The sequence below is a fragment of the Phocoena phocoena genome, chromosome 8 (assembly GCF_963924675.1).
Source record: "Phocoena phocoena chromosome 8, mPhoPho1.1, whole genome shotgun sequence".
Taxonomy (NCBI): Eukaryota; Metazoa; Chordata; class Mammalia; order Artiodactyla; family Phocoenidae; genus Phocoena; species Phocoena phocoena.
The window spans coordinates 55,756,451-55,783,782 of NC_089226.1; the positions used below are offsets into that span (position 1 = coordinate 55,756,451).

General features: G+C 37.0%; 1 protein-coding gene across 1 annotated transcript in view; it reads right to left on the reverse strand.

Annotated features, from left to right (window-relative positions):
* Positions 1-27,332, reverse strand: part of ACER3 (alkaline ceramidase 3) — a 187,911-nt gene that overhangs the window by 80,784 nt on the left and 79,795 nt on the right. Inside the window, exon 3 of the mRNA XM_065882550.1 lies at positions 10,018-10,070. Within this exon, the coding sequence (XP_065738622.1) occupies positions 10,018-10,070 (53 nt within the window). The remainder of the gene's footprint in view (positions 1-10,017; positions 10,071-27,332) is intronic.

Genomic DNA, 27,332 nt, shown 5'->3' on the forward strand with positions numbered 1-27,332 from the left:
GGACACAGGTTCGTGCCCCGGTCCGGGAAGATCCCACATGCCGCGGAGCGGCTGGGCCCGTGAGCCATGGTCGCTGAGCCTGCGCGTCCGGAGCCTGTGCTCCGCAACGGGAGAGGCCACAACAGTGAGAGCCCCGCGTACCACAAAACAAAATAAAAATAAAAATAAATAATAATAAAATTTAAGTCTTAGAAAACATGTGTTAAGGGAATGTCAGAGAATACTGCATGCACAGAATCAGACTAGAAGTTTTGTAAATTTTTCTGGTTATTTGTCACTGTATGAAACCCCCCCCCCACCAAAACTCAGCAGCTTAAAATAGCAATATTTACTTTACTCATTAATGTGTGTTTAAAGCAGGGTTGGGAAGGGAAGGTCCATCTCTACTTCACTCACTGTGAGCTGGGATAGCTCAAAGGCTAGGAACTGGAATCATCTACAGATTCACCCACTCAAATTTTTGGCAGTTGATGCTAGCTGAAGTCTGGGGATTTCAGTGAGGTGTAGCAAGAACACCTATACATGGCTCTTCCAAGTGGCTTCTTTACAATATGGTGCGGGGTTCTCAGGGTAAATGTCCCAGGAAGACTAGGCAGAAGCTGTACTGCTTTTTATGACTCAGTCTTGGATGTCATATAGCTTCAGGTCTACTCTAGTCACAATCCTGCCCAGATTCAAGGGCAACAAACAAGAGATTCCACCTCTTGAGGAGAGTCAGTGTCACCTTGTAAGAAAAGCAGGTGGGATGGGATATATGGGTGTGAACATCTTTGGAAAATAAAATAATCTTGCCACATAAATAAAACTCAAAACTGAGTTAAATATCCTCAATAATAGGAGGCAGGCTGCTTTAGGATGAAGGGTATTCTGATTGGCTTATTAGTATTACTATTCCTCCAAAGAAACTTTCGAGTCTTTTAAACTCTCCTTTCTTTACAACAAACATAAACATGTATTTTTCTTATCATAAAAATACTTCATATTTACTGTAGAAAACTTGCTAAATATAGAAATGCAGAAAGAAAGAAATATAATTGCCTGTAACCCCACAAACCAGGGGTAACTACAATTTAATATTTCAATAGAACTCTTTAGTCATTCACTCATGTGATTAATTGTCCTTCCTTCCTCCCTTCCACGTATGTTTTTATCGTGCATATGTCAGCACTATTTTATATGCTAAGATAAAGCAGTATTTAAGAGAGGTGAGATACCTGCTCTCAAGTTTACATTCTAGTAGGCGAAAGTGCAAATAAGATAATTTCGAATAGCAATAAGTGCTATGAAAAACATAAAGTAAAAGCAATTCACGGAAGGGATTGCTTTACATAAAATGGTCAGAGAAAGCATGTCTGAATAGATGTCATTTGTATTGAAGAGTCAGAAGGGACCAGACATGCAAAAATTTGCGATAAAAGTATTGCAGGCAGAGGAAATAGCAATTACAAAGGGCATGAGGTCTTGTCTGAAGAACAACAAGGCCAGTGTGGCTAGAATGTAGTGAACAATGCAAAGGAATTGTAAAAACTGAAGCTGCGGAACTAGAGCTGGATTGGATCACGTAGGCCATGGTAAAGAATTTGGATTTCACTTTAATGCAAATGGATGCCTTGGAGAGTGGTTTTTATCTTTTTAAATTTTATTTATTTTTGGCTGCATTGGGTCTTCGTTGCTGCGGGAGGGCTTTCTCTAGTTATGGTGAGCGGGGGCTACTCTCTGTTGTGGTGCGTGGGCTTCTCCTTGCAGTGGCTTCTCTTGTTGGGGAGCACGGGCTCTAGGCGTGCGGGCTTCAGTAGCTTCAGCACGCAGGCTCAGCAGTTGTGGCTCGCAGGCTCTAGAGCACAGGGTCTGTGGCGCACCAGCTTAGTTGCTCTGCGGCATGTGGGATCTTCCTGGACCAGGGAGGGCTCGAACCTGTGTCCTCTGCATTGGCAGGTGGATTCTTATCCACTGCACCACCAGGGAAGTCCCCTTGGAGAGTTTTAAGCAGGAGAATGACATGACCTGATTTAAAGTTTCAAAGACCACCTTGGCTGATTGCAGAGGCAATGGCTGACTACTGCAGTAGTCAGGAAATGGGATGGTGATGCCTTACACTAAGGTAGGAGTAGTAAAAACAGGGAGAGTAGGCAGATCCAGGTATATTTTAAAAGTAAAACCAGAAGAACAGATTAAATGTGAGGGATGAGGGAAAGAAAAAAATCAGGGATGAGTCTAGGTTTTTGGCTTCAGCAAATGGGTGGGTGATGGCATCACAGGGGAACACCAGGAAGGAACAGGTATGGGAAAAGAAATAAAGAATTATATATTGCCCATATTAAAGGTTGAGATTTCTATGATATGTCAAACATACAATTGGATATACAAATCTAGAGCTAAAAGGTTAGGTCAGAGCTGAAGATAGATGTTTTGAATCATCAGTATATAGATCACATTCAAAGCCATGAGATTATATAAGATCACCTTGGAGAGAATACAGAGAAGGTAGCCCAGGACAAAAGAGTAGCCAGTAAGGTAAGGAAGAAAGCTAGGGGAATTTCCTTTTCCATAAACAAGGAAAACCGGGAAGCCAAGACAAATGTTTCATGAAGAAAAAAGCAAACAACGTGTGGAATGCTACTGAGAGGTCAAATAAGAAGAATATAAAAATGTGTCTATTGGATCTGGCAAGATGAAGGTCACTGTTGACCTTGACAACAGCAGTTTCTGTGAAGTGAAGGGAAGAGATGCCTAACTGGGATGGGAGGGAAAGAGAGGGAGGTGAGTGGAGAGAGAGAGAGGAGATAATCAAATGGTTCTGATGTGATAAGGAACTGAACAATGACTCAAGAGCTAGGGCTGGACACAAGGTCAATGGCGGAATAATTTTTAAAAGATAGGAACTGTTTGAGCATGTCTGATGCAGATGGCAGTGACTGAATGTAGTGACTTCCTAAAGACCGTGGTAGAGCAAGAGACTGCGGTGGAGTATGTAACTGCAGGGGTGAAGTCTTTGAGTAGGAGGGAGGGGGTAAGTTTAGAGCCCCGGGAAGGGGACACTGGCTTTGACAGGATTTGATACATTTCTTCCATAATAATAGGAGGAAGAAGGAGGTGATTTCAGAAAGATGAGGGAGTTCTTGGCTGATTCTGTCTATATTCTCATGAAATACTGAAGAAGATATCAGCAAGGAGAATGGGGTATGAGGCAAAAGAGATGTAAAAAGAAATCTAAAGAAAGGAACAGGTGTGAAATAATAGTTCTGGGAAGTGAAATTATCCGGGAAATGTAATGGCACTGCCTCGTGGCATTGAATGCTTATTTGCGATTTCTGTTCAATAATTTAAAAGTGAGATAATTTAACAAAGGGGTGTAATTTCTATGAGCAATACTTCGCTACTCAGTTCAGGCACAGAAGAGGCAGATAATTGAGCTGGATGTGAGCTGAATAATACTCAAAAAGCAAGAGGCAAGGGCTTTAAGGATATCTGTATGGGTGGCTAAGAGTTATAATTAATTTGGGGCCATAGATTGCAAACTTTGTAAAAAGGGGAAAGAAGTGAGGCAAAATGTACTTCCTTCCAGTCTTTTCACTATTATTTATAAAACTGATGTCATATTACATAAAGTTTTATGTCTCTATAACATTTTCCCATGTAAATAGTCTTCAAAATATTAATTTAGATATATCATAGTATATTTAACAATCTCCTTGTTTTTTTTTTTTTTTTTTGGCCATGCTTCACAGCCTGTGGGATCTTAGTTCCCTGACCAGGGACTGAAGCTGGGCCTCAGCACCAATGGACCACCAGGGAATTCCCAAACAATCTTCCTATTGTTAAAACATTTAGATCATTTAAAAGTCTTTATCACGTGTAATGCTGTCATAAACATCCTTGTGAAAATCCTTTCTCTGTCTCTGATTACTTTCTTAGGAAGTATTCCTACGAGTGCAATTACTGGGTCAAAGGATATGTATATTGCTTTTCTGTTTAAAAGAAACTATTAAAACAATTCCAACCTACAGAAAAGTTAGAAGTACAATACAAATAATTTTCTTCTCCCTGAATCATATGAGTAAACTGCTGACATGAGGTTCCATTACTCCAAAGTACTTTAGTGCGTGTTTCCTTCAAGGATATTCACTCATTATATGCCTTGACCAAATGGGATTTATCACAGGAATGCAAGGTTGGTTCAATGTATGAAAATAAATCAACACACCAGACCTTACTAATATAATAAAGAAGAAAACCCACATGATCATCCCAAGATGCAGAAAAAACATTTAAAAATTCCAACACATTTTCTTGATAAAAACACTCAACAAACTAGGTAGGAATAGAAGGGAACTTCCTCAGCCTAAAAAGGACATCTACATAAAGCTCCAGCTAACATTATAATTAATGGTGAAAAACTGAAAGCTTTCTTCCTAAGATCAGGAACAAAACAAGGATGTCTGCTCTCTCAACTTCTATTCAACAGTGTCCAGAATATAAATGAATGTATACGCAAAACAGAAACAGACTCACAAATATAGAAAACAAACTTGTGGTTACCAAAGAGGAGAGGAAGAGGGCTGGGACAAATCAGGGTATGGAATTAACAAACTACTATATATAAAATAGATAAGCAACAAGGATATATTGCATAGCACAGGGAATTATAGCCATTATCTTGTAATAACTTATAATGGAGTATAATCTGCAAAAATACTGAATCATTATGCTGTATACCTGAAACTAAGATAATAATGTAAATCAACTATATTTCAATTAAAAAAAAACACTGCTAGAAGTTCTAGTCAGGGCAGTTAGGCAAGAAAAATAAGCATAAGGCATCCAATTGCTAAGGAAGAGGTAAAACTATATCTGTTTGCATATGACATGATCTTTTACACATAAAAAACCCTAACAAATCTATATACACATACACATAAAACTGTAAGAGGTAAAAAACAAGTTCAGCAAGGATACAAGAGCAATATGCAAAAATCATTGGTATTTCTACACAACAGGCATGAGAAATCAGAAAGTGAAATTAAGAAAACAATTTCATTTACAATAGCATCAAAAAGAATACTTATAAATAACAAAAGAAGTCAAAACTATAAGACATCACTGAAAGGAATTAAAAAGACTTAAATAAGTGGGAAGACATCCTGTGTTCATAGATTGGAGGACTTAATATTAAGATGGCAATACTCTCCAAAGTATGGATTCAATGCAATCCCTTTCAAAATCCCAGCTAACTTTTGGCAGAAACTGATAAGCTGATCCTAAAGTTCATACGGAAATTCAAGGGACCCAGAATAGATTAAACAGTTTTTAAAACAAAGAATAAATTTGGAGGATTCACAGCTCCCAATTTCAAAACTTACTACAAATCTACAGTAATCAAGGTACATATAGGTCAATGAAATAGAACTGAGAGTTGAATTGAGTGTCAAGAAATAAACTCATACATTTATAATTGATTGATTTTCGACAGGGGTGCCAAGACAATTCAATGAGGAAAGAACAGTTTTTTCAACAAGTTGACTTGTGACAACTGGATATCCACATGCAAAAGAATAAAGCTAGACCTGTACCTCACACCACATACAAAAATTAATTAAAAATGGACCAAAGACCTAAATGTAAGAGCTAAAACTATAAAGCTAACTTCTAAGTATGTTAGAAGAAAACACAGGTATAAATCTTCATAACCGTGGATTAGGCAATGGTTCCTTAGATACAACATCAAAAGCAAAAGCAACCAAAGAAAAAATAGATAAAATGAACTTCAGCAAAATTGAAAACTTTTTTTTGCTTCAAAGGATGCTATTAAGAAAGTGAAAAAACAGCCCACAGAATGAAAGAAAATATTAGAAAACCATATATTTGATAAGGGTCTAGTATTCAGAATATATATAGAACTCTTACCATGTAATGACAAAAAGGCAAATAACCCAATTTTAAAATAGGCAAAAGGATATGAATAGACATTTCTCCTAAGAAGGTAAACAAATGGTCAATATACACATGAAAAGATGCTTAAGATCACTTATTATTAGAGAAATGCAGAACAAAACCACAATGAGATACCATATCACACCCACTAGGATGGCTATAATCAAAGGGACGGACAATAACAAGTATTGGCAAGGATATGGAGAATTGCCAGCAGGAATGTAAAAACGGTGTAGTCGCTTAGAAAAACAGTCTAGCAGCTCCTCCAAAGGTTAAACATAGAGTTACCCTTTGACTTAGAAATTCCACTCCTAAGTATATACCTAAGCGAACTGAAAATGTACATCTACACAAAAACTTATGTATGAATGTTGATGGCAGCATTATATATAAAGGCCAAAAACTCATAAACAACCCAAATATCCAGTAATAAATAAATGGATAAACAAAATGTGCTGTATCCAAACGATGGAATATTTCAGCCTAATTGAACCAAAAGGCCACATATCGTATGATCCATTGCTATGAAATGTCCAGAATAGGCAAATCCATGAAGAGTAGATTAGTGGTTGTCAAGGTAGAGGGATTAATGGGGAGTGACTGCTAATGGGAATGGGATTTCTCTTTGGAGTGATGAAAATATTCTGAAATTAGAGAGTGGTGATGGTTCCATAATTCTATGAGTATACTTAAAACAACTTGTATACTTTAAAAGGGTATATTTTATGATATGTGAATTACATCTTTAAAAGAAGATATTCACCTACATATTCACAATACTACCAACAAAATCAGGAAATTAACATTGATTTATTACTATCATGTAATCCTCAGACCCCATTTAAGTTTTTCTAAGTGTCACAATAATATAATAAGTATAAGCATACACACATACACATACACATACACACACATACCACACACACACAGGATCCAGCCCAGAATTACAGTGTATTTACTTCTCATATCTTTTTAGTATCCTTCAATCTTGAACAGTTCCTCAATCTTTTAATTTTATGACCATGGATACTTTTGAAGACTACATGCCAGCTGTTTTGTAGAATGTCACTCAACTTGATTTTGCCTGATGTTTCCGTATGACTAGATTCAGATTATGCATCTTTGGCAAAAATATCAGAGAAGTGATGCTATGTTTTTGCCACTGCATCCTCCGGTGGCATACAATTTTGATTTGTCCCATTATGAAGATACTCATTCTGATTGCTTGATTAAGGTGGTGTCTGCTAGTCTCCTCCACTGTAGTTACCCTTTATAATTATTTTGTAATAATGTACTTTGAAACAATGTAAATTCAACATCAAACTTTTAATCTATTCACTTATTCATAATCACTTACTGTTTCATTTATTATATCATGTATTATTTTAGTTTGGACTCATGATTTCCCATTTTATTCAGTGGGTTGTGTCTTCAATGGATTTAATAATAACTGTTATAATCTGTTACTATCATTGCTTATTTCGATGCTCAAATTGTCTCAAATTTGGGCTTCCCTGGTGGTGCAGTGGTTGAGAGTCTGCCTGCCAATGCAGGGGACACGGGTTCGTGCCCTGGTCCGGGAAGATCCCACGTGCCGTGGAGCGGCTGGGCCCGTGAGCCATGGCCGCTGAGCCTGCGCTCGGCAACGGGAGAGGCCACAGCAGTGAGAGGCCCGCGTACCGCAAAAAAAAAAAAAAAAAAATTGTCTCAAATTTGAGAGAAGCCCTTCAAGTTGCCTTCAGTGTCCTTTTGACATCTTCCCATCATTCTTTTTTTTTTTTTTTTTTTTTTTTTTGGTACGCGGGTCTCTCACAGCTGTGGCCTCTCCCATTGCGGAGCACAGGCTCCGGACGCGCAGGCTCAGCGGCCATGGCTCACGGGCCCAGCCGCTCCGCGGCATGTGGGATCCTTCCCCACTGGGGCACGAACCCGTGTTCCCTGCATCGGCAGGCGGACCCTCAACCACCGCACCACCAGGGAAGCCCTCCCATCATTCTTTTATCATTTCCATTCCATCTGGCACAAAAAGATGTTTCAGGCTCATATTGTCCTTTTTTTCTGCCCCAACCCTCAGAATCCAGCCAGATTCCTTTTAATGACGAACGATCTGGATGATAGGTATGCTCTTTGGTATTGGGGTTCCTGGCTCCTAAGTCCTCTCATGGACAGAGTCAGAGAATAGCATGGATGTGTGTGTGTGTGTATGTGTGCATAAAGAAATCTGCATGCATGCATGTGTGTGTGTGTGTGTGTGTATGTGGTGTGTGTATATCATTTATAAACTGAATGATTTTGGTCAAATCAACTAGCCTCTTTCAGCTCAAGTACTAGAATTTACAAAACATGAGTAATAACTATCTAAGATAGTATATATGGAAGCATTCAATGATTGCTAGAGCTGGACAAATTCTAGTTATTTTTTAGTATGATAAAATGCAAAGCCTTATTTTCAGGGTTATTATTTAGCTGTTGCTCACTGGTATCACCATTCTGATTGCTGGTATTCTTGCCATACAGTTAAACATTTTTGAATATCATTACTGTCATTTCTTCAAACACATTCTAGCTTTATCACTGTTGTCAGATACACCACCATTGTAATGACTCCCTGCTTCTGTTTATGTCATAATGCAAGTGCAGTATGTCATTTCACCTTTCACTACCTAAAAAGTTTCAACTGAATTCCTTCAGATTCTGTTTAAATGTCTTTAACGATTATAGATTCTCCTAAGCTCCACTGTGTTGCCATAGCGTATTTGTACTTCTTTAAAAATAATTTCCAGGGCTTCCCTGGTGGCGCAGTGGCTGAGAGTCCGCCTGCCGAAGCAGGGAACACGGGTTCGTGCCCTGGTCCGGGAAGATTGATCCCACATGCCGCGGAGCGGCTGGGCCCGTGAGCCATGGCCGCTGAACCTGCGCATCCGGAGCCTGTGCTCCGCAACGGGAGAGGCACAACAGTGAGAGGCCCGCATACCGCAAAAAATAAATAATTTCCATATTATATCACTGTTTATAAGTCTTCTTTCCCAGCCAGAGAGTGTAAGATATGTGTTCTATGCTCGATTAAGTCAGACCAGTGTCTTATTCATTTGTGTATTCTCCATGTCAAGCATGGCATGCACAAGAAACATGACACCTTATTATAAATATGTGTTGAATATTAAATCAATTCTAAGAATTAATTCTTACATTTTAATATAGCTGTAATTAATAATTCCTAGACTACTGTATAAACAGATCCTTCCAGAATAGCACTATCCAACACAGTAGGCACTAGCCTTATGTGGCCATTGAGCACTTGAAATAAACCTAATCTTAATTGAGATACACTGCAAGTGTGAAACATACACCCAGTTTCAGGCTGTGAAACATTTCATTAATAAATTTTTATACTGATTATACGTTGAAGTAACACTTTGGATATACTGTGTTAAATAAAATATGTTATTAAAATTAATTTCACCTATTTCTTCTTAATGTGGCTTTTTAAGATGTGGCTACTGGAGATTTTTAATTATATACGTCGTTCACATTATATTTCTACTGGACAGTGCTATTCTAGAAGTTTCTGGGCTAGTGATGGGGAACAAAGAGGTTAAAAGATTGAGGACTAGCTATATGGCCCCCTTAGAGCAAAGACAGTAAATAAAAAACCTTGCATAGCTCTAAAACCTTGCTATTAGAGGGACCAGACCATTCAAGTGGATGCCACAAGAGAGACATAAGGGGATGTAGGCAGCCAAGAATAAGAATACATTACTTTGGTGAACTGGTTTTATCTTCTTAAGATGTCTCCATGAGACTCTACTTTCTAATCCTACTCTAAAGTCATACATGCCTGCACAGAGGTGGTCAAAACCCCATTCTGCTCTCGCTTGTTTTCTCTATGGACACTTATTTGCTTGCCTCTTCACTTACTCAACCTGGATCCTTTGGCCTGAAGTAAAAAACTCCAGGGATTACAAATTCCATCTTTTTTTTCTTCTTGCCTCAATATCATCCTCTAGTAATGTGCTCTTTCCTCAAACTTGAAGTGTCTCTGGATTAAGAGAAATAAGCATTTAAGTCAATTTTGTCATTACTGACCTGCATTTCATATTTCAGAGTCATGTGGAAGCACCAGGATCCCATTCCTACCACTGAAATTAAAACAAACAAACAAAAAAAAAAACAATTAGCATGAAATTCTTTGGGGGTGGCCAGAGTGACTTGAGAAGACAGTAAGACATTTCAAAGCACTGAGTTTTAGAACAAATTTATGAAATCTTGTGGCAGGATATAGCAGACCCTGCTTAAGCTCTATCTATAACTGATAAAATTTTGGTACAGAAATAAACAAGTTCTCGTAAATTTCCTCCACTAAGTGATTTATTAGATTAATAAATATTCTCCATTTTTTTGCATAAAATGTATTACAGATGCTCAGGGTAAGCTTTAATGATCATAGCTTGTTAGCTACTCTTCAGTACTTCCTTTGGATTAGCTAGTTCTAATCCAAATAGCTGAGGTGGATGCTTAATAAGAGCCAGTCACTTCTGTTTGTTCCTAAACTTGTTAATGCCACTATGTTTATTTATCAGAAGTATGACTGCAAAAAGAGAGCTACTGTTTCTACAAAAACTGTTTAAAATGTTTAAAACAGACTCAATAGAATTGAGTTGCTAATAAAAATTGCTGTTGAATTAGCTGTGGATAAGATATCTATTATAGATTGGGAAAAACAGTAAATATCTAAAGATTCTGTATTCATTTCTCAAAGTTCTTTCCAAGTACCTCCATTTTAAACAAACTGTTTTCATTTTAGGGTTTAAAATTTTTTGTTTGTTTTTCAATGCAAGAAAGACTAAGTAGAACTATAATTAAGGTCCCATATTCAAAGGTCACGCCCTACATCAAATCATTGTCAAAGATTATACAACTATTTGTTAATTAAAATAAAACTTGAAGGTGGGTATACATTTTTTTCAATATAATTATAGCTTTGACTCTTTAAAAGTTAACGGACTAAATATCACTCCCTATCACATCTGATAACACAGTTTCTACTATGATTAAGTTTAGTTCAACAAGCCTTTACTGAATACCTCCTATTTGCCAAATTCAACTACAGATGCTGAGGTACAAAGATAAGATCCAGTCATTGGCCTTAATGAAGTTTATAAGCTAATGGAGGAGACAGGCAGATAAATAGAAGATGCCAGTATGTGGAGATATGATAAAAAAAAAAAAAAGATATGCATACAGTACTATAGGAGCACAGAAGAGGGGACGTATGAAAGAAGTCAGAGAAAGCAAAAATGACGTCAGAGGAGTTAGCCTCAAGGATGTAAGAGTCAGCCCAACAAACATGGTAAATGTGGATGTTACCAAATCATTTGTATGAAGCCACTTGAGAAAAATTTCAAACTCTTTGTTACTCTTGCTTTTTAAAAAAATCATTATAGACATTATCACATTATTTACTGCTCAAAATGAGATGAGAGAAGTCAAGAGTTATTGCACTCATCTTACTAAAGAAATGAGGAAGTAGATGGTTGCTGTCTTTTTTCCAAAGGAGAAATTAGAAGGTGCAAAGTAGAATAAATTAATGGAAGGAGGGGAAAAAAACAAACCCTGTGAGTTATTTAAAGTCACATAATATACTATAAAGTAAAAACCTTAAAATGAGGTGGATGACTATTCATCCTGAAAGGTAGACTGGCCACTAATTCATGTCTCACTCAACAACTGCTTTTATCCAAACCTTTCCAAATGTCCTCTTGTTACTGTTTATTATATCGCATTAAAAGTCTGATTTTTAAAAAATCTCTACAGTTTATTTCCTTTCAACACTCCATTTAGAATGCAAAGAAATGTAATAGAAGAACATCACCTTTCACCATGCAGTATTTTATATTTTGCTACTTTAAAGAAAACTACCAATTTTTGCTAAAATTTATTAGCTTCACTGATATAATTCACAAACTACAGAGTTAAAGTACACAATTCAATTGTTTTTAATATTTTCACAAAGTTGTGCAACCGTTATCATTACTAGAACATTTTCACGATCCCAAAGACAAACCCCAGGCCTATTAGCAGTCACCCCTATTTCTCTTCAAACCTCCTCCCTCCTCAGCCCTAGACAACCATTAATCTATTTTCTGTCCATAAAGATTTGTCTGTTCTGGACTTTTCATATAAATGGAATCATACAATATGCAGTCTTTTCTGTCTGGTTTCTTTCATTTAGCATATTTTCAAGGTTCATTCATATTACAGCATGTATCAATAATACCTTCCTTTTATGGATGAATAACATGTCATTGTATGAACATGCTACATTTTATTTATCTATTCACCAGTTGATGGACATTGCTAAGGACTGCACCTTTGTGTCCCCTCCAAATTCACATGTTGAAGCCCTAACCCCCAATGTGACAGTAGTTGGGCATGGTGCCTTTGAGAAATAAACAGGTTTAGATGAGGTCAAGAGAGTAGGGCCCCCATGATGGGATTAGGGTCCTTATATGAAGAAGAGACAGGATTTCACTCTTTCTCCCCACCTACATGAAGTAAGGATAGGCCACATGAGGACACAGGGAGAAGGTGGCCCTCTGCAAGCCAAGAAGAGGGCTCTCACCAGGAATGGAATTAGTCAGCACCTTAATCTTGGACTTCCAGAACTGTGAGAAATAAAGTCTATTGTTCAAGTCTATGGTATTTTCTTATGGCAGTTTGAGCTAAGAGACATTTAGGCTTTTTCTACATTTTGGCTATTATTAATAATGCTGCTGTGAGAATTCATGTATAAGTTTTTGTGCAGACATATGTTTTCATTTCTCTTGGGTATATATTGAGGATGGAATTTCTGGGTCATATGGAAACTCTATGTTTAGCATTCTGAAGAACCGTGAAAGTGTTTTTCAAAGTGGCTGCACTATTTTATACTCCCATTAGCAATATATGAATTTCTCCACATCCTCCCTATACTACTTGTTGGTTGTCTTTCTGATTATAGCCATCCTAATGGATTGAAGTGGTATTGTGGTTTCGATTGGCATTGCCCTAGTGATTACCCCATTCCCTTCTTTTTTTCTTATTAAATGTTCCACATTTCAGATTTGTCTCACTGTGTGTGTGTGTGTGTGTGTGTGTGTGTGTTTAATGGACTTTATGTTTTAGAGCAGTTTTAGATTCATGGCAAAATTGAGCAGAAGGTACAAAGATTTTCCATATAACCTCCACTCCCACACACACACATAGTCTCCCCCAGTATCAACATGCCCCACCACAGTGGTACATTTCTTATTACAATTGATGAACCCATATTGATACATCATTATCACTCAAAGTCCATATTTCATATTACACTTCACTCTTGAGTACAGACAAATTTATAATGACATGTATCCACCATTATAATATCATACAGAATAGTTTCATTGCCCTGAAAATCCTATGTGCCCTGTCATTTCAACTCTCCCTCTCCCCTAACCCCTAGTAACCACTGATCTTTCAAAGTGGCTGTGCCATTCTTCATTCCCACCAGCAATGAATGAGAGTTCCTGTTGCTCCACAACCTCATTCCCTTTTCAACAAATATTTACTGGGCTCTTAACAATGTTCCAAGCATTTCCACTAGGATAAAGAAGTGAACAAGAGAGATATGTTTCCTGTCTTAAGAACTTTTAGCAAGCCACTAAAAGTATGAGAGGTGCCATTTCAAAGCTATGCAAAGGGGTTACTACCTTGCAAAGCGGTTACTACCTTGTCTAGGGAGTCAGAAGAGGGCTATCAGGGGAAGTAACACATAAGCTAGGACTTAAAAATAAACTGAGTTAACCAGGTGAAAAGAATTTTTTTTAATGAGATCATCCTACGTAGAAGGATCATCTAACATAGAGGCAAGGTAGTGCATTCAAAGAAGTAAAGGAGCTTGGCTTAGACCATGAACACTTGCATCCAGTGAGAAGACTGGCATGATTTGTAGGCAGTAGACTGAGAAGAGCCTGGTATTGGCATGCTACCAAACTTTTTCAAGGTTACAACAGAATACAGATGTGTTCTGATACACATTTATTTTGATCCATTTGACTGACCACACTGGGGAAAGAGTGTACAAGGGCTTTGGAATCAGACCTAAACTAGCATCCCAAATCTGTTACTTATTACTTATCAACTTTGGCAAGTTGCTTAAATCTCTTTGAGACTCAGCTGCCTCAGTTGTAAAATAAAAATGTTTATCATGAAAGGCTGCTGTGAGGATTATCTAGCATGCACCTGGCATACAACAGGTATCAACAAGTTTTATTTTCCAGTCTACGAAAAAAATTTCACGTACATAGAAAATGGAATCACTAGGTTTTGGAAGTAGCCACAACACAAATTTAAAGGCCCAAGAAATACTATGAGTTCCTTTTAAATTGTACCAAGATTTACCATGATGCACAAGAAGGGACCTAGAATAAATGAAAAAGGAGAAGGGCATATTACCCCAAAGTATCAAAGGCATTAATAGTGTAATGTGTGATTATTTTAAAACCTATGAACTCAGAGTTCATTTTAGTATTATTGGTGGTGTCAAAACAATGCCAGCTACAATTATAGGAATGCATGACTGTTCTTTCCAGGTGAAGCTAGCATTCACATTAGAAACAAAATACTCATACTCTATGACCTCATACTACAAAATACTCATACTCTATGACCTCATACTACAGAGGTCATAGAATGTAGTAATTAAAAGTGTGAGCTTTGGAGAGCTGTCCTAAGAAGTTTGGACTTTATCTCTAAGCTGATAAGAAGCCAATTTAGGGTATTAAAAAAGAACTTTTCTAATTGCTCCCCACCTACCCTAAAGGTAAGTGATCACTCACTCCCTTTTCTAATCTACCACTTGTCTAGTATATAATCTTATTATACTAACACACACATATACACACACACACACAAACACACACACACACACACACACACACATGCGCCAGAAGATCCTACTTAGCCTTATCAATGTATTTTGGATTACTTTCTCCCCACACCCAATATGGATGCTGCAACATTAGTAGTAGATGAGCTACCACATTACTTTAGCAACTCTTATGCTATCATACTAACTACACTAGTGTGGTACACAGAATAATGGCTCCCAAAGATGTCTATGTCCTATCTCCGGAAGCTGTGAATATGTTACCTAAAATGGCAAAAATGACTCTGCAAACTTGATTAAATTAAGGGCCTTGAGATGGGGAGATTATCCTGGATTATTACAATGTGCTCAATTTAATCATCTGAGTCCTCAAAAGCAGGAACCTTTGGAAGATGTCACTATGGAAGAATGGTTAGAGAGATGTAAAACTGCTAGGTTTGAAGATGGAGGAAAATGGCCCAAGTCAAGATGGAAAATATGGAATTATGTGGGCAGCCACATAAACTAGAAAGGACATGGAAACTGACTCTCCCCCTAGAGCCTCCAGAAAGAAACACAGACTTACCAACACCTGGACTAATGAGACTTGTATCAGAATTCTAATTTAAAGAACTGCAAGATAATAAATTTATCCTTCTTTTGGTACTTTGTTACAGTAGCAGTAGAAACCCAATACAATTACTAACAGATGGCTAGTTTATTAGTTAATAAACTGGTACCTGAAGTGCCTCTTAAAACTCTTGCCTAAGAACTTTGGCTTATCTGAAGATTCTGAAGTAAAGTAAAAACTCAAGCTACAGACTAGGAGGAAATATTCACAATACATATAATATCTAACAAAAGGCTCACATATAGAAAATGTGATACAAAAATCAGATAGAAAAAGACAGCCCAATTTTTAAATGGGCAGATGATTTGTAGAGGCACATCACAAAAGATGATACCCAAAGGGTCAATAACAAGTGCTCAGCATCATTATTCATTGGGAAATACAAATTTAAACCTCAGTGAGACATCACCACATAGCAACACAGAATGACTAAAATTAAAAAGATAGACAAGTATAGGACTTCCCTGGTGGCGCAGTGGTTAAGAATCCGCCTGCCGATGCAGGGGACATGGGTTTGAACACCAGTCTGGGAAGATCCCACATGCCGCGGAGCAACTAAGCCTGTGTGCCACAACTACTGAGCCTGCGCTCTAGAGCCTGCGTGCCACAACTACTGAAGCCCGTGCGCCTAGAACCAGTGCTATGCAGTGAGAACCTACCGCAATGAGAGGCCTGTGCACCGCAATGAAGACTAGCCCCTGCTTGCTGCAACTAGAAAAAGCCCGCGTGCAGCAACGAAGACCCAATGCAGCCAAATAAATAAATAAATACATTTTAAAAAAAGATTGAAAAAAAAAGATAGACAAGTATAGATGACAATGTGGAATAACTGGAACTCTCAGATATTACTGGTGGGAGTGTAAATGGTCCAAACATTTCAGAAAGTTGTTTGGCAGTTTCTAATAAATTTAAACACAGACTACCCTATGATCTAGCAATTCTACTTCTAGACATACAGCCTTAAAGAAATGAGCACAACTGTCCATCAAAAGACATATACAAGAATATCCACGGAATCTTTATTCATTAAAGTCTCAACTGAAAACCCAAATGCCCATTAACAGAAAAATGGGCAAATGAATTATATTCACACAATGGAATATTATATATCAATAAAAAGAATGAACTGATAGAAACAACATAGATGAATGTCAAAAACATTACATCGAATGAAAGAAGCCAGATGCCAGAGTACATACTATATGGTTCCATCTATATAAAGTTCAAGAACATGCAAATTAATATATGGGCATGGAAGTCAGAATATCAGTTATCATTTTGGGGATATGATGACTGAGAAGGGGCACAAGGGAACTTTCTGGGATGACTGAAAATTTCTGTATCTTGATCTGGGTGGCGATTACACAGGCAAAATCTCATTGAGCTGTATGTATACTTAAGATTTGTACATTTTACTGTTTACGGAATACACCTCAATTTAAAAAAAGAAAGAATTTGGAGGGGGAAACTTTCACATGTAATGCTCCAAATATACTTTGCCTGTCAAAATATTCCCACCTTAAGTGATTTGCTTTAGTACTTTTCATACTGGTTCTGAAACAACTCTATCCAAGCCTTCAGGCAGGTTAAGTTAGTAACAAGCAAATGTTCCACAGGTAGAGGAAAAGTAAACACAAAATAACAACGATAATAATGGATGAGACAGAATATGGTAATTGAAGGGAGAACCAAAATAATTCTGTTTAAGAATATCTATAGCCAAGTGAGGGGAATGTTTGGACTGCCTAAGGTATGTTAAAGAGAATGGAGCTAGAGCAATAATAATAACAGACATAATAATAAGAGAAGTGAGATGACATTATGATAGTTTATACTTATTTTCTTAGAAAATAACTGTCATTCAATTATTGTCTTATTCTGGCCCCAGCCTAAAACACTGAAACATAAACCACAACTGAGGCCACAGGAAGCAGACGAAGAGCCGTTACAGCTCATGCTTCCTGGCTTAGGCTATTTTCTACCTGGCTTTCTACCTTTCTACTTTTACTTTCTACCAGGCTATTTTCCTGGCCATTTCACTTCCTCACGTCCTGTTCACTGACTATACAGGCTACTTAGCTAACTGGTTCCTGCTTCTCTGGCTGAACCTATCCCTGAGTTTTGGCTTCTAGGTTGGGCATGTTTATTCAAAGTGTAGTAAAACCACAAATAAAACCATATAAAACCACAAATGCATATGCACAAAGATTAGGAACTATTAATAAAAGAAAATACTATTTCTGTTGGGTGATGGGATTATGGGTATTTTGCATTGTCTTCCCAATTTGTCTTCATGTTACTATATTACTTTTTCCACTAACTAGAAAAAAAGACCATTGATGTTTTTGGCAATGTCTGGAAAACTGGGACTAAATAAAGGGGAATAAATAAGTTAGTAAACAAGTTATGAAATGATTTCTGAAGTTCCTTTCCACAGCATATTGATTTTATCCTGTTTTACTGCTAAGTGTAATTGCTATAATCTAAAAGATTATTAGTCTAGTACGCAGTCCACTCACTCTCCCCTTGACAAATGGTATAATATTCTTAAGATCACTTCAGATGTCTTTGATTCAGTATGGCAGTGACTACTGTAAGTATGATCACACTAAACCTAAGGCTACTCCATGCAAAGAATTTCCAGTGGTCCTTTCCATGGGGAAATGACTGTGATATTTCTATTTCAGCACTGAAGTCTATCTTCAACAGACTTTTTCTGTTCTACTTTATTAATGTTTTGACTATTTTACCACTCATTTTTTCTTGTTGCCAATTACCTACTCATTTAGATAACTGCATAACAAATACATTTGTACAACTACAAATAGATTTTGTTGTTTATATTCATCTCTCCTCAATGTAGTATAAGCTCTCTGGGGACAGACTTTGTCTTTTTATGCTGGCACATAGTATGTACTCAAAACTATCTGTAAAGGAAAGCGAACCTATTCCTATTTTAAAGGAGTAGGATAAACAATTTGTGACTTTGGGAGTAAAAAGAAAACTTAAATTTCATGAAAAAACAAATCTCATGGAAGGGCTTCTTCTGGTTTGTTCTATTTTACACAATGCACAGTTGTAAATAACTGTCTTATGGCATAATGATTAAAAGCATATATATTTGGGTTCAAGGTATGGCTCTACCATTTACTCATTGTGTGATCTTGGTCAAGTTACTGCTCTTCTCAAATATTACCTTTATAAAATGATGTCGAAGAGTTCCTCATAGATTGTAGAGAATTTTAAATGACATAATAATATAATTTAATGTACTTCCCACAGAGCCTGGTATATAATAAATGCCCTATGAATGACAACTACTATTATTTCTCTAAACTCCACCAACATTAGCAGCAAATTTTATGACCTCATAAAAAATAATGACTAAGCCAATACCACATGAAGCTTGGAAAATGTTAAGAGTCCTAACGTCAAATACTAATAGCAACTAGGCAGGCGGAATTTAGCGTCAAATAACTTGTCTTTACTTTTCAATTTATTCTCCTAGTTTTATTATGGGACAAGGAGTATTAAATTCACTTGAATTCTTTATCGTCCTTCTCTATATTTAAGCAGAAATAATTTTGCTGATTTTAAAAATGTTTACTTAAAACAAGTATTGGGTTTTTAATCCCCCCCTCCTTTTTTTTTATTTTGGCTGCCCCAGGTCTTAGTAGCAGCACATGGGATCTTCATTGCGGCATGCAGGATCTTTAATTGTGGCATGCAGACTTCTTAGTTGCAGCATGCGGACCTCTTAGTTGCAGCGTGCGGACTCTTAGTTGGGCATGCAAACCCTCAGTCATGGTGTGCGTGCGGGATCTAGTTCCCCGACCAGGGATCGAACCTTGGCCCCCTGCATTGAGAGCATGGAGTCTTACTCACTGGACCACCAGGGAAGCTCCCCCCACCTTTTAATAGCAAGTTTTACTAAGAGGCCTATTAGAAAAATAATCAGAGAAGACATTTTTGATTCTTCAATTGATGTGTTATGAGCATCTCTTCCTTTCATAAAATGTGCATATTTGGGATAAAAATAAACAAAGAGGAAGAGAAAAATATTAGACAAAGAAACTGGGTGGTTCCAAAGCAGCTATAACTGGGCAGGTGGACTAAACTGAAATCAGGCTTATTGGAAGAACTGGCAATTGCTCAAAGACATGGGATGGGAAAAAATATTTTAAAAGTAATGTCTGTAACTCTTAACTTCCCTAATTCTTCCTCATTGTACTTGGTACATTTTCTTTATAACACTTACCACACTGTTAATGCATACTTAATTATAAGATTATTTGATTAATCTGTTTCCCCTGCTAAACTCTAAGCTCCAATGAACAATGGTTTGAGAGCTAGACCTAGCACATAACTGATTCTCAGTAAAAATTTGCTGAATGAATTAAAAAATGACTAAATTCTTAGTAAATCTAGGCTCTAAGCCAGAACACAACTCTCATAAATTACTAACAATCTGTTCCTAATATACTTCTACACAATGCCAAAATTTCCAATTCCTTCTGCAAAATCTCCCTCAACTCCAAAAAGTTCATATCAACTAAGTAGTTATTATAAATTTTTGGTCATAAAATTAAGATACTGAAAAATCTTATATGATATTCAGTAAATGTCCTTGATGTGTTAATCGAATCTGTTTCCAGATAAAGTTTGTTCCCTGTGTGTGTGTGTGCATATGTGAATCTCTCTCATACACACACACACATACAAATTTTTTTTTTTGGTGGGGAGACTTATCTCAGTGAAAAATTCAAACAAGTACATGAAAAAGAAGTCCTAGCAAAAATGCCTGTTGTTTAAAATAAAGTATCCATTCATTCATCAAACAGCCTCATGTATTTGGTTTGCACCAGGTATTGCTGAATGCCAGAAATCCAGAAGAGTAAGAACTCAGCTGCTTTCAGGAAGCAAAGCTTAGTCTTGTAGAAGGGACAGACTTAAAAACCATTATTATTCAAACTTTGCTGATTTGCCCCATATTGCCTTTTAGACCTTCTCCTTGTGCCCCAATTCAGGATCCAATGAAGACATTGCATGTAGTTGTCCGTCTCTTTTAATCTGGAACAGTTCCTCAGCCTTCCTTTGTTTTCATGACTTTAACATTTGTAAAAAAAAAAAAAACCCACAACACGTTGGTTGTTTTATAAAATAACCCTCACAAACTGGGTTTTTCTGATTGTTTTCTCATCATTTGGTTCAGGTCATGCACTTCTGGCAATCATACTGTATAAATGATGTTGTTTCCTTTTCAGTGCATCACACCAGGAAGAATCAGTTGTTAGTTTATACTGTTATTAATGATGTTAGGATTGATTGCTTGAATAAGGTGGTATCTGCCAGATTTCTGTGTTGTTACCATTTTTCCATCTGTAACTAATGAGCAAGTAATTCATCAGGAGATACTTTCAGGCTGTGTAATCATCATGTTCCCAAACATTTTCACCCAATATTTTTAGCATTCCCTGATGACTCCTGAATCAATTATTACGATGATGGTTGCAAAATGATGATTTAAAAAAACCCTATCATTCTGTTTACATTTATTAGTTGGCAATTCTACTCTTTAAAAAAAAAGCTTTCTGCTTCTCACACCATTTGTTTGTTAGTATCAGTATGAGCTTGTGCATTCTTTTCTTATACCATGTGTTACATAACCCATTACAGTCATTTTCCATTTGGAAGCTCAAATTTTCAGTTTGGCCAAACTGTCTTCTGTGTCATTTTGACATTATTCCCTCATTTTTTCAGCCCTTTCTTACTTTCTGGAGTGATAAGATGTTCCAGACTCATCTCACGCTTTCCCTGCCCTATCCCAGAAATGAGGCATTTCTCCAAGAAGCCTTAGTTCCTTTTAGTGAGGAAAGATTTTTAGAACCAAGGTGTGGGCACTAGGTATGTTCATTGCTACTTAAGATTCATTGCTTCCAGACCCTTTCAGAGGATAGAACATGTGAAATCTTTTTTTATTTTTAATCATGCTGATACCTCAGATTTCAATGTTTTTTCAGGGTTCTTCCTTGCCTTCCTCCATCCAAATTTGTATCTCCTTCTTCTACATGAGAACCCTAGCCCCCAACAATATCAATATATTTCCTCATTTGCTTAATCCTAAAATGCAAAGATAACTTCAGAATTGCTATATTCATACCATTACTGACAATAAAAAGTAAATAAATAAATACACAGTAAATAAAGTTAGTAAAGTAAGGTTCAATATCTCACTGAATTCTCTTTCTGTTTTCAAACTGGGTATATGAGAAAACCATTTCAAAGTTAACTAGATTAATACTTTCCTCTTATGTGGTTATGTTCTCTGTTTGATAAAGAGTACAATACATTTAAAAAATTAAGACTTTTTTTTTAGAATAGTTTAGGTTCACAGCAAAATTAGGCAGACGGTACATATATTTCCTATATAATGCCTGTCCTCCTCACCCCCCCAACCCTCTGGCTTCCCCCATTATCAACACCACTCCCCCAGAATCGTACATTTGTTACCACAGATGACTCTACACTGACACATTATTAGCACCCCAAATCCATAGTTTACATTACAGTTCACTCTTCGTTTTGTATATTCTATGGGTTTGGAAAATATATCCACCATTATAGTATCATACACAATAGTTTCATGATCCTAAAAATCTTCTGTCCTCTGCCTATCATCTCTCTCCCCCCAACACCTAGCAACCACTGATCTTTTAACTGTCTCCACAGTTCTGTCTTTTTCAGAATGTCATATAGTTGGGATCATACAGTATATAGCTTTTTCAGACTGGTTTCTCTCACTTAGTAATATGCATTTAAAGTTCCTCCCTGTCTTTACAGTTTGATAACATACTTCTTTTTGGCACTGAATAATATTCCATTGTCTAGAGGTACCACAGTTTCCTAATCCATCCACCTACTGAAGGACATCTTGGTTGCTTCCAAGTTTGGGCTTTACGAATAAAGCTGCTTTTGTGTAGACATAAGTTTTCAACTCCTTCGGGTGAACACCAAGGAGAGTGATTGCTGGATAGTGTGGTGAGAACACATTTAGTTTTGTAAGAAACTGCCGAACTGTCTTCCAAAGTGGCTACACCATTTCACATTCCCACCAGCAATGAGTAAGAGTTCCTGTTGCTCCACATCCTGGCCAGCATTTGGTGTTTTAAGTGTTCTGAATTTTGGCCATTCTAATAGATGTACAGTAGGATCTTATTGTGGTATTAATTTGCATTTCCCTGATGACATGATGTGGAACAACTTTTCATATTATTTGCCATTTGTGTATCTTCTTTGATGAGGTGTCTGTTAAGGTCTTTGGTCCATTTTTTCAATCAGGTTGTTTGTTTCCTTATTATTGAGTTTAAATTTATATTTTATGTACAAAAAAGTTGTGTGTATTTTGGATTAACAGTCCTTTATCCGATGTGTCTTTTGCCATTTGTTTTTCTTTGTATTCAGTTTTAGGGTCTGTCTTCCTCATTTCCCCAACTCCTGTTCTGGTTGATCTAATTATATTCTTTGAATATGTGAAATCATAACAAGGTTGCAAAAATAAAAATACAAAAGGGTTTACTCAGAGAAGCGTCACTCCCTCCTCTAGCCTTTCTATCCACCCCCTGTAGAAACTAATTCCATTATTTTTCTGGTTCATGCTTTCTATGTCTCTTTTTGAAAAACTAAGCAGATGTATGTATATTTTATTTCCCCTCTTTCTCCAAGAAAAAATATTATATACCGTGTGTGTGTGTCTGTGTGTGCGCGCGCACACGCGTACTTTTACATGCTGCATCTTTTATTTAACAATAAATCCTGGAAATCACTCCATATCAGTTCAGAGACGTCCCTCACTCTTTCTGTTATCTTCATAATACTCATTGTGTAGATTCACCAGTTTATTCAACCAATTTCCAACATATGGGCTTTTAGGTTGTTTACATTATTTTGTAATTAAAAATAATTCTGTGATAAACAATCTTGCGCACATTTAATTTTGAATTACAGGAGATATATCTTCACAGAAAAATTTTTTAAATGCGGTTGCTGAGTCAAAGGGTAAACGCATATACAGTTTTGTTAGATGTTGACAAATTCACCTACAAAAATTTTGCATTCTCACCAGCAATGTGTGAAGAGTACCTATTTCTCCCACAGCCTTGCCAAGAGTGTGTTGTCAAGTGTTTCACTTTTTGTCAATCTGATAAAAGAAAAATAATGTATCAGTGTAGCTGGATATCTTTTCTTATATATGCTGGCTATTCTGTAGTATCTTTTTTGGAGAATGTTCTGTCTTTATTTCTGTTGGATGTTTGGTCCTTTTTATCCTCAATATTTAAAAGTCATTTTTGTATCAGGGATATTAAACCTCTATCCTTAGTGTATGTCACAAATATTTTCACAATTTGGTCTTCTGCTTTGGACTTTGCATATGGTATTTTTTGCCATGCCAAAGGTTTTATTTAATTAGCCAACATTACATCTGGATTTTGAAATTATAGTTATAAATACTTTCCCACACACTAAATATAGAATAATTCACGTTTTCTTCTAGTACTTGCAAGATTTTAAATCTATTTTTGGCTGCGTTGTCTAAATCTATTTCGTTGCTGCATGCTGTCTTTCTCTAGTTGCGGCGAGTGGGGGCTACTCTTCGTTGCGGTGAGCGGGTTTCTCATTGAGGTGGCTTCTTTTGTTGCAGAGCACGGGCTCTAGGTGCGTAGGCTTCAGTAGTTGTGGCATGCGGACTCAGTAGTTGTGGCACACGGGATTAGCTGCTCCGCGGCATGTGGGATCTTCCCGGACTAGTGCTCCAACCCGTGTCCCCTGCATTGGCAGGCGATTCTTTTTTTGTTTGTTTGTTTGTTTTGTTTTGTTTTTTTTTGCGGTACACGGGCCTCTCACTGCTGTGGCCTCTCCCGTTGCGGAGCACAGGCTCCGGACGCGCAGGCCCAGCGGCCATGGCTCACGGGCCCAGCCGCTCCGCGGCACGTGGGATCCTCCCGGACCAGGGCACGAACCTGCGTCCCCTGCATCAGCAGGCAGACTCTCAACCACTGCGCCACCAGGGAAGCCCTGGCAGGCGATTCTTAACCACTACACCACTAGGGAGGTCCCACAAGATTTCAGTTTTTACATTTAGGTCTCTAATCAATTTAGAACACATTCACATGTATAATGTAAGGTATACATCTATTTTATGTTTCCAAATATCATTTATTAAAATATTCATCTTTGCCCCAATGCTCAGAAATGCCATCTTCACCATACACTAAACTCTAATATGGATTTGGGTCTATTTATGCTTTTTCTTTTAAATTCCACTGTATTATCTACCAAAATATCTGTACTCTACTATTTTACTGAGGCAGGTTTTGCAGTATGTTTTAATATATAGGAGGATTAGTACATCCTTCTAGCTCTTCTTTTTTGAAGACTGCCTAGATATCTTTGCATGTTTATATTTTAATATGAACTTTAGTATCAACTTGTTTAATTAAAAAATGCTTATTGGATTTTTAAAATTATTTATTTATTTATTTTTGGCTGCATTGGGTCTTCGTTGTGGTGTGCGGGCTTCTCATTGCAGTGGCTTCTCTTATTGCGAAGCGTGGTCTCTAGGCTCGCGGGCCTCAGCAGTTGTGGCTTGTGGGTTCTAGAGCGCAGGCTCAGTAGTCGTGGCGCACAGGCTTAGTTGCTCCGCAGCATGTGGGATCTTCCCAGACCGGGGTTTGAACCCATGTCCCCTGCACTGGCAGGCTGACTCATAACCACTGTACCACCAGGGAAGCCCCCTACTTATTGGTATTTTTACTAGTATTATTTATTAGATATAACTGACATCTTTCAGTTTTCTTAAGTTATTCAAGAACAACTTTTCATTTGTTCAGGTTTACTTTCATGTCTTTCAGAAATGTTTTAAGTTTTCTTAATATACGTTTTACACATATCTCGTTAAACTTATCTTTTGATATTTATCCTTTTGGATGTTATTTTAAATGGGATTTTCTTCTCTATTATATATCTAATGGGATATTGTTTGTATATATGAAGGCTATTGCTTTTTGTGATCATTTTAAACCTAATACCGAACTGAATAGTTTTATTGTTTGAATAATAATTGTTTGCTTGATAACTGATTTTCTAGGCTAGAGTTTTCAGGAATACCATGACAACTGTAAAGAGAGATAGTTTTCCTTCTTTTCCAGTCCTTAATCATTTTCTCTGGTATAAATGCACTGACTAATACTTCCAGTACTTTGTTAAATAGCAATGAAGACAGACACACTTGCCTTGTTTTGACCTTCATAGGAATGCTTCTAGGGCTTCCACACTGAGTAAAATGCTAGCTTTAGGACTGATGTGTGTATATTAGCACGTTAAGACAGGATTTGTGAATTTCTGTTTTCTTGAGTTTTTCTTTTTAAATCAGAAATGGTTGCTGAATTTTGACAAAGTCTTTCACAGCATCTATGGAGATAATCATGTGGTTTTTCTTCTTAAAGTAATTAATATAGTAAATTGCATGAATGGATCTCCTAAATTTGAATTGTCTTCCATTCTGGGCACAAACTGTTTTATTTCCCTAATGTCGAACTAGATTCTGTTTACTGTTTACTACTTTTTAAAAGAAGAAAACAGAGAGATAAATTTACATATCTTGTTTAATAACACAATTCCCAAAAAATCTTTTAAAACCAAAAGATGTTTTGTCCTTTAAGTTTGGCACAAATTCATCTGACAGCAAAACCTGACCTAACTGGACATGAGGCTATTTATAGTGATTATTTAGCCTAGTTACTGTGAAGATTCACACGTTAAGCAGCAATACGGATATGTTCACCTACAGGGTGCTGTCCCAGGTTGTGGTGGGCTTAGTATACTAGAGCAAACACAGTCTATTAACTTTCTAGAATTCAAAAACAATCTGAGTTCAGAAATACTTCTGGTCCCAAGGATTTGGATAAGGACTTGTTAATGTATATTAGTGATGTAACTGGAAAACATTAAAAGAAAGAAATTGAGCTCAAGGGCTTTCTCTGAACTTCAGAGAATGAACTTTATAAGGATGACTTTCCATGAAGAGATACTGATACGAAGAGACCTGTCTAAAAAATATCCCCCAACTTTCTTCAGTTGGAAGAAGGTTACAGGAAAAAATAATTTAGAAAATATGCTCCTCCATATATTCACAAGAATATTAGAAGAGGGCAGATTACTGTATGTGGAATAGTTTCTCAAATCATCGTTATCTGTATAAGATCAAAAAATAACTTTAGGTCTTTAACATGCCAAGGAAATCTCTTAATAAGACCCAGATCCTTGTTAAGAGAGAACAGAAACTCCTCAGAGTGACAAATAGGATTCATCTATCTTGAACAATCAGGAGTGGCTGCCTGGATTCTACCTGACAAGGAAAGTAGTTGTATTCTACTAGGGAAGAGTTATAGCACCTATACATGCTAGCACTGACATATATATATATATATATATTTTTTTTTTTTTTTTTTTCCTGCTCTACTATTTTCTTTCTTCCTTCAACACCACCTCTGAGATGTAAGGACTAAATATCCCTCCTCCTTTCACATAGTGTGCACATTCCTCCATTTCCTGGTTTTTATTTTTTAAACAAGTACTGAGATATACCATTAAATTCACTCATTGTAAGTGTACAGTTTTAGGAGTTTTAGTAAATTTAAAGAGTTGTGCTACCATCATCACAATCCAGTTCTGTGATAATTCCATCACCCCCAAAGGTTCCCTTATGCTTATTAGCAGTCAACATCCACTCTAAACCCCAAGTAACTAATGATTTGTTTTTATCTCTATAATTTTGCCTTTTCTAGAAATTTCATATGAATAGGGTCATATAATCTGTGGTCCTTT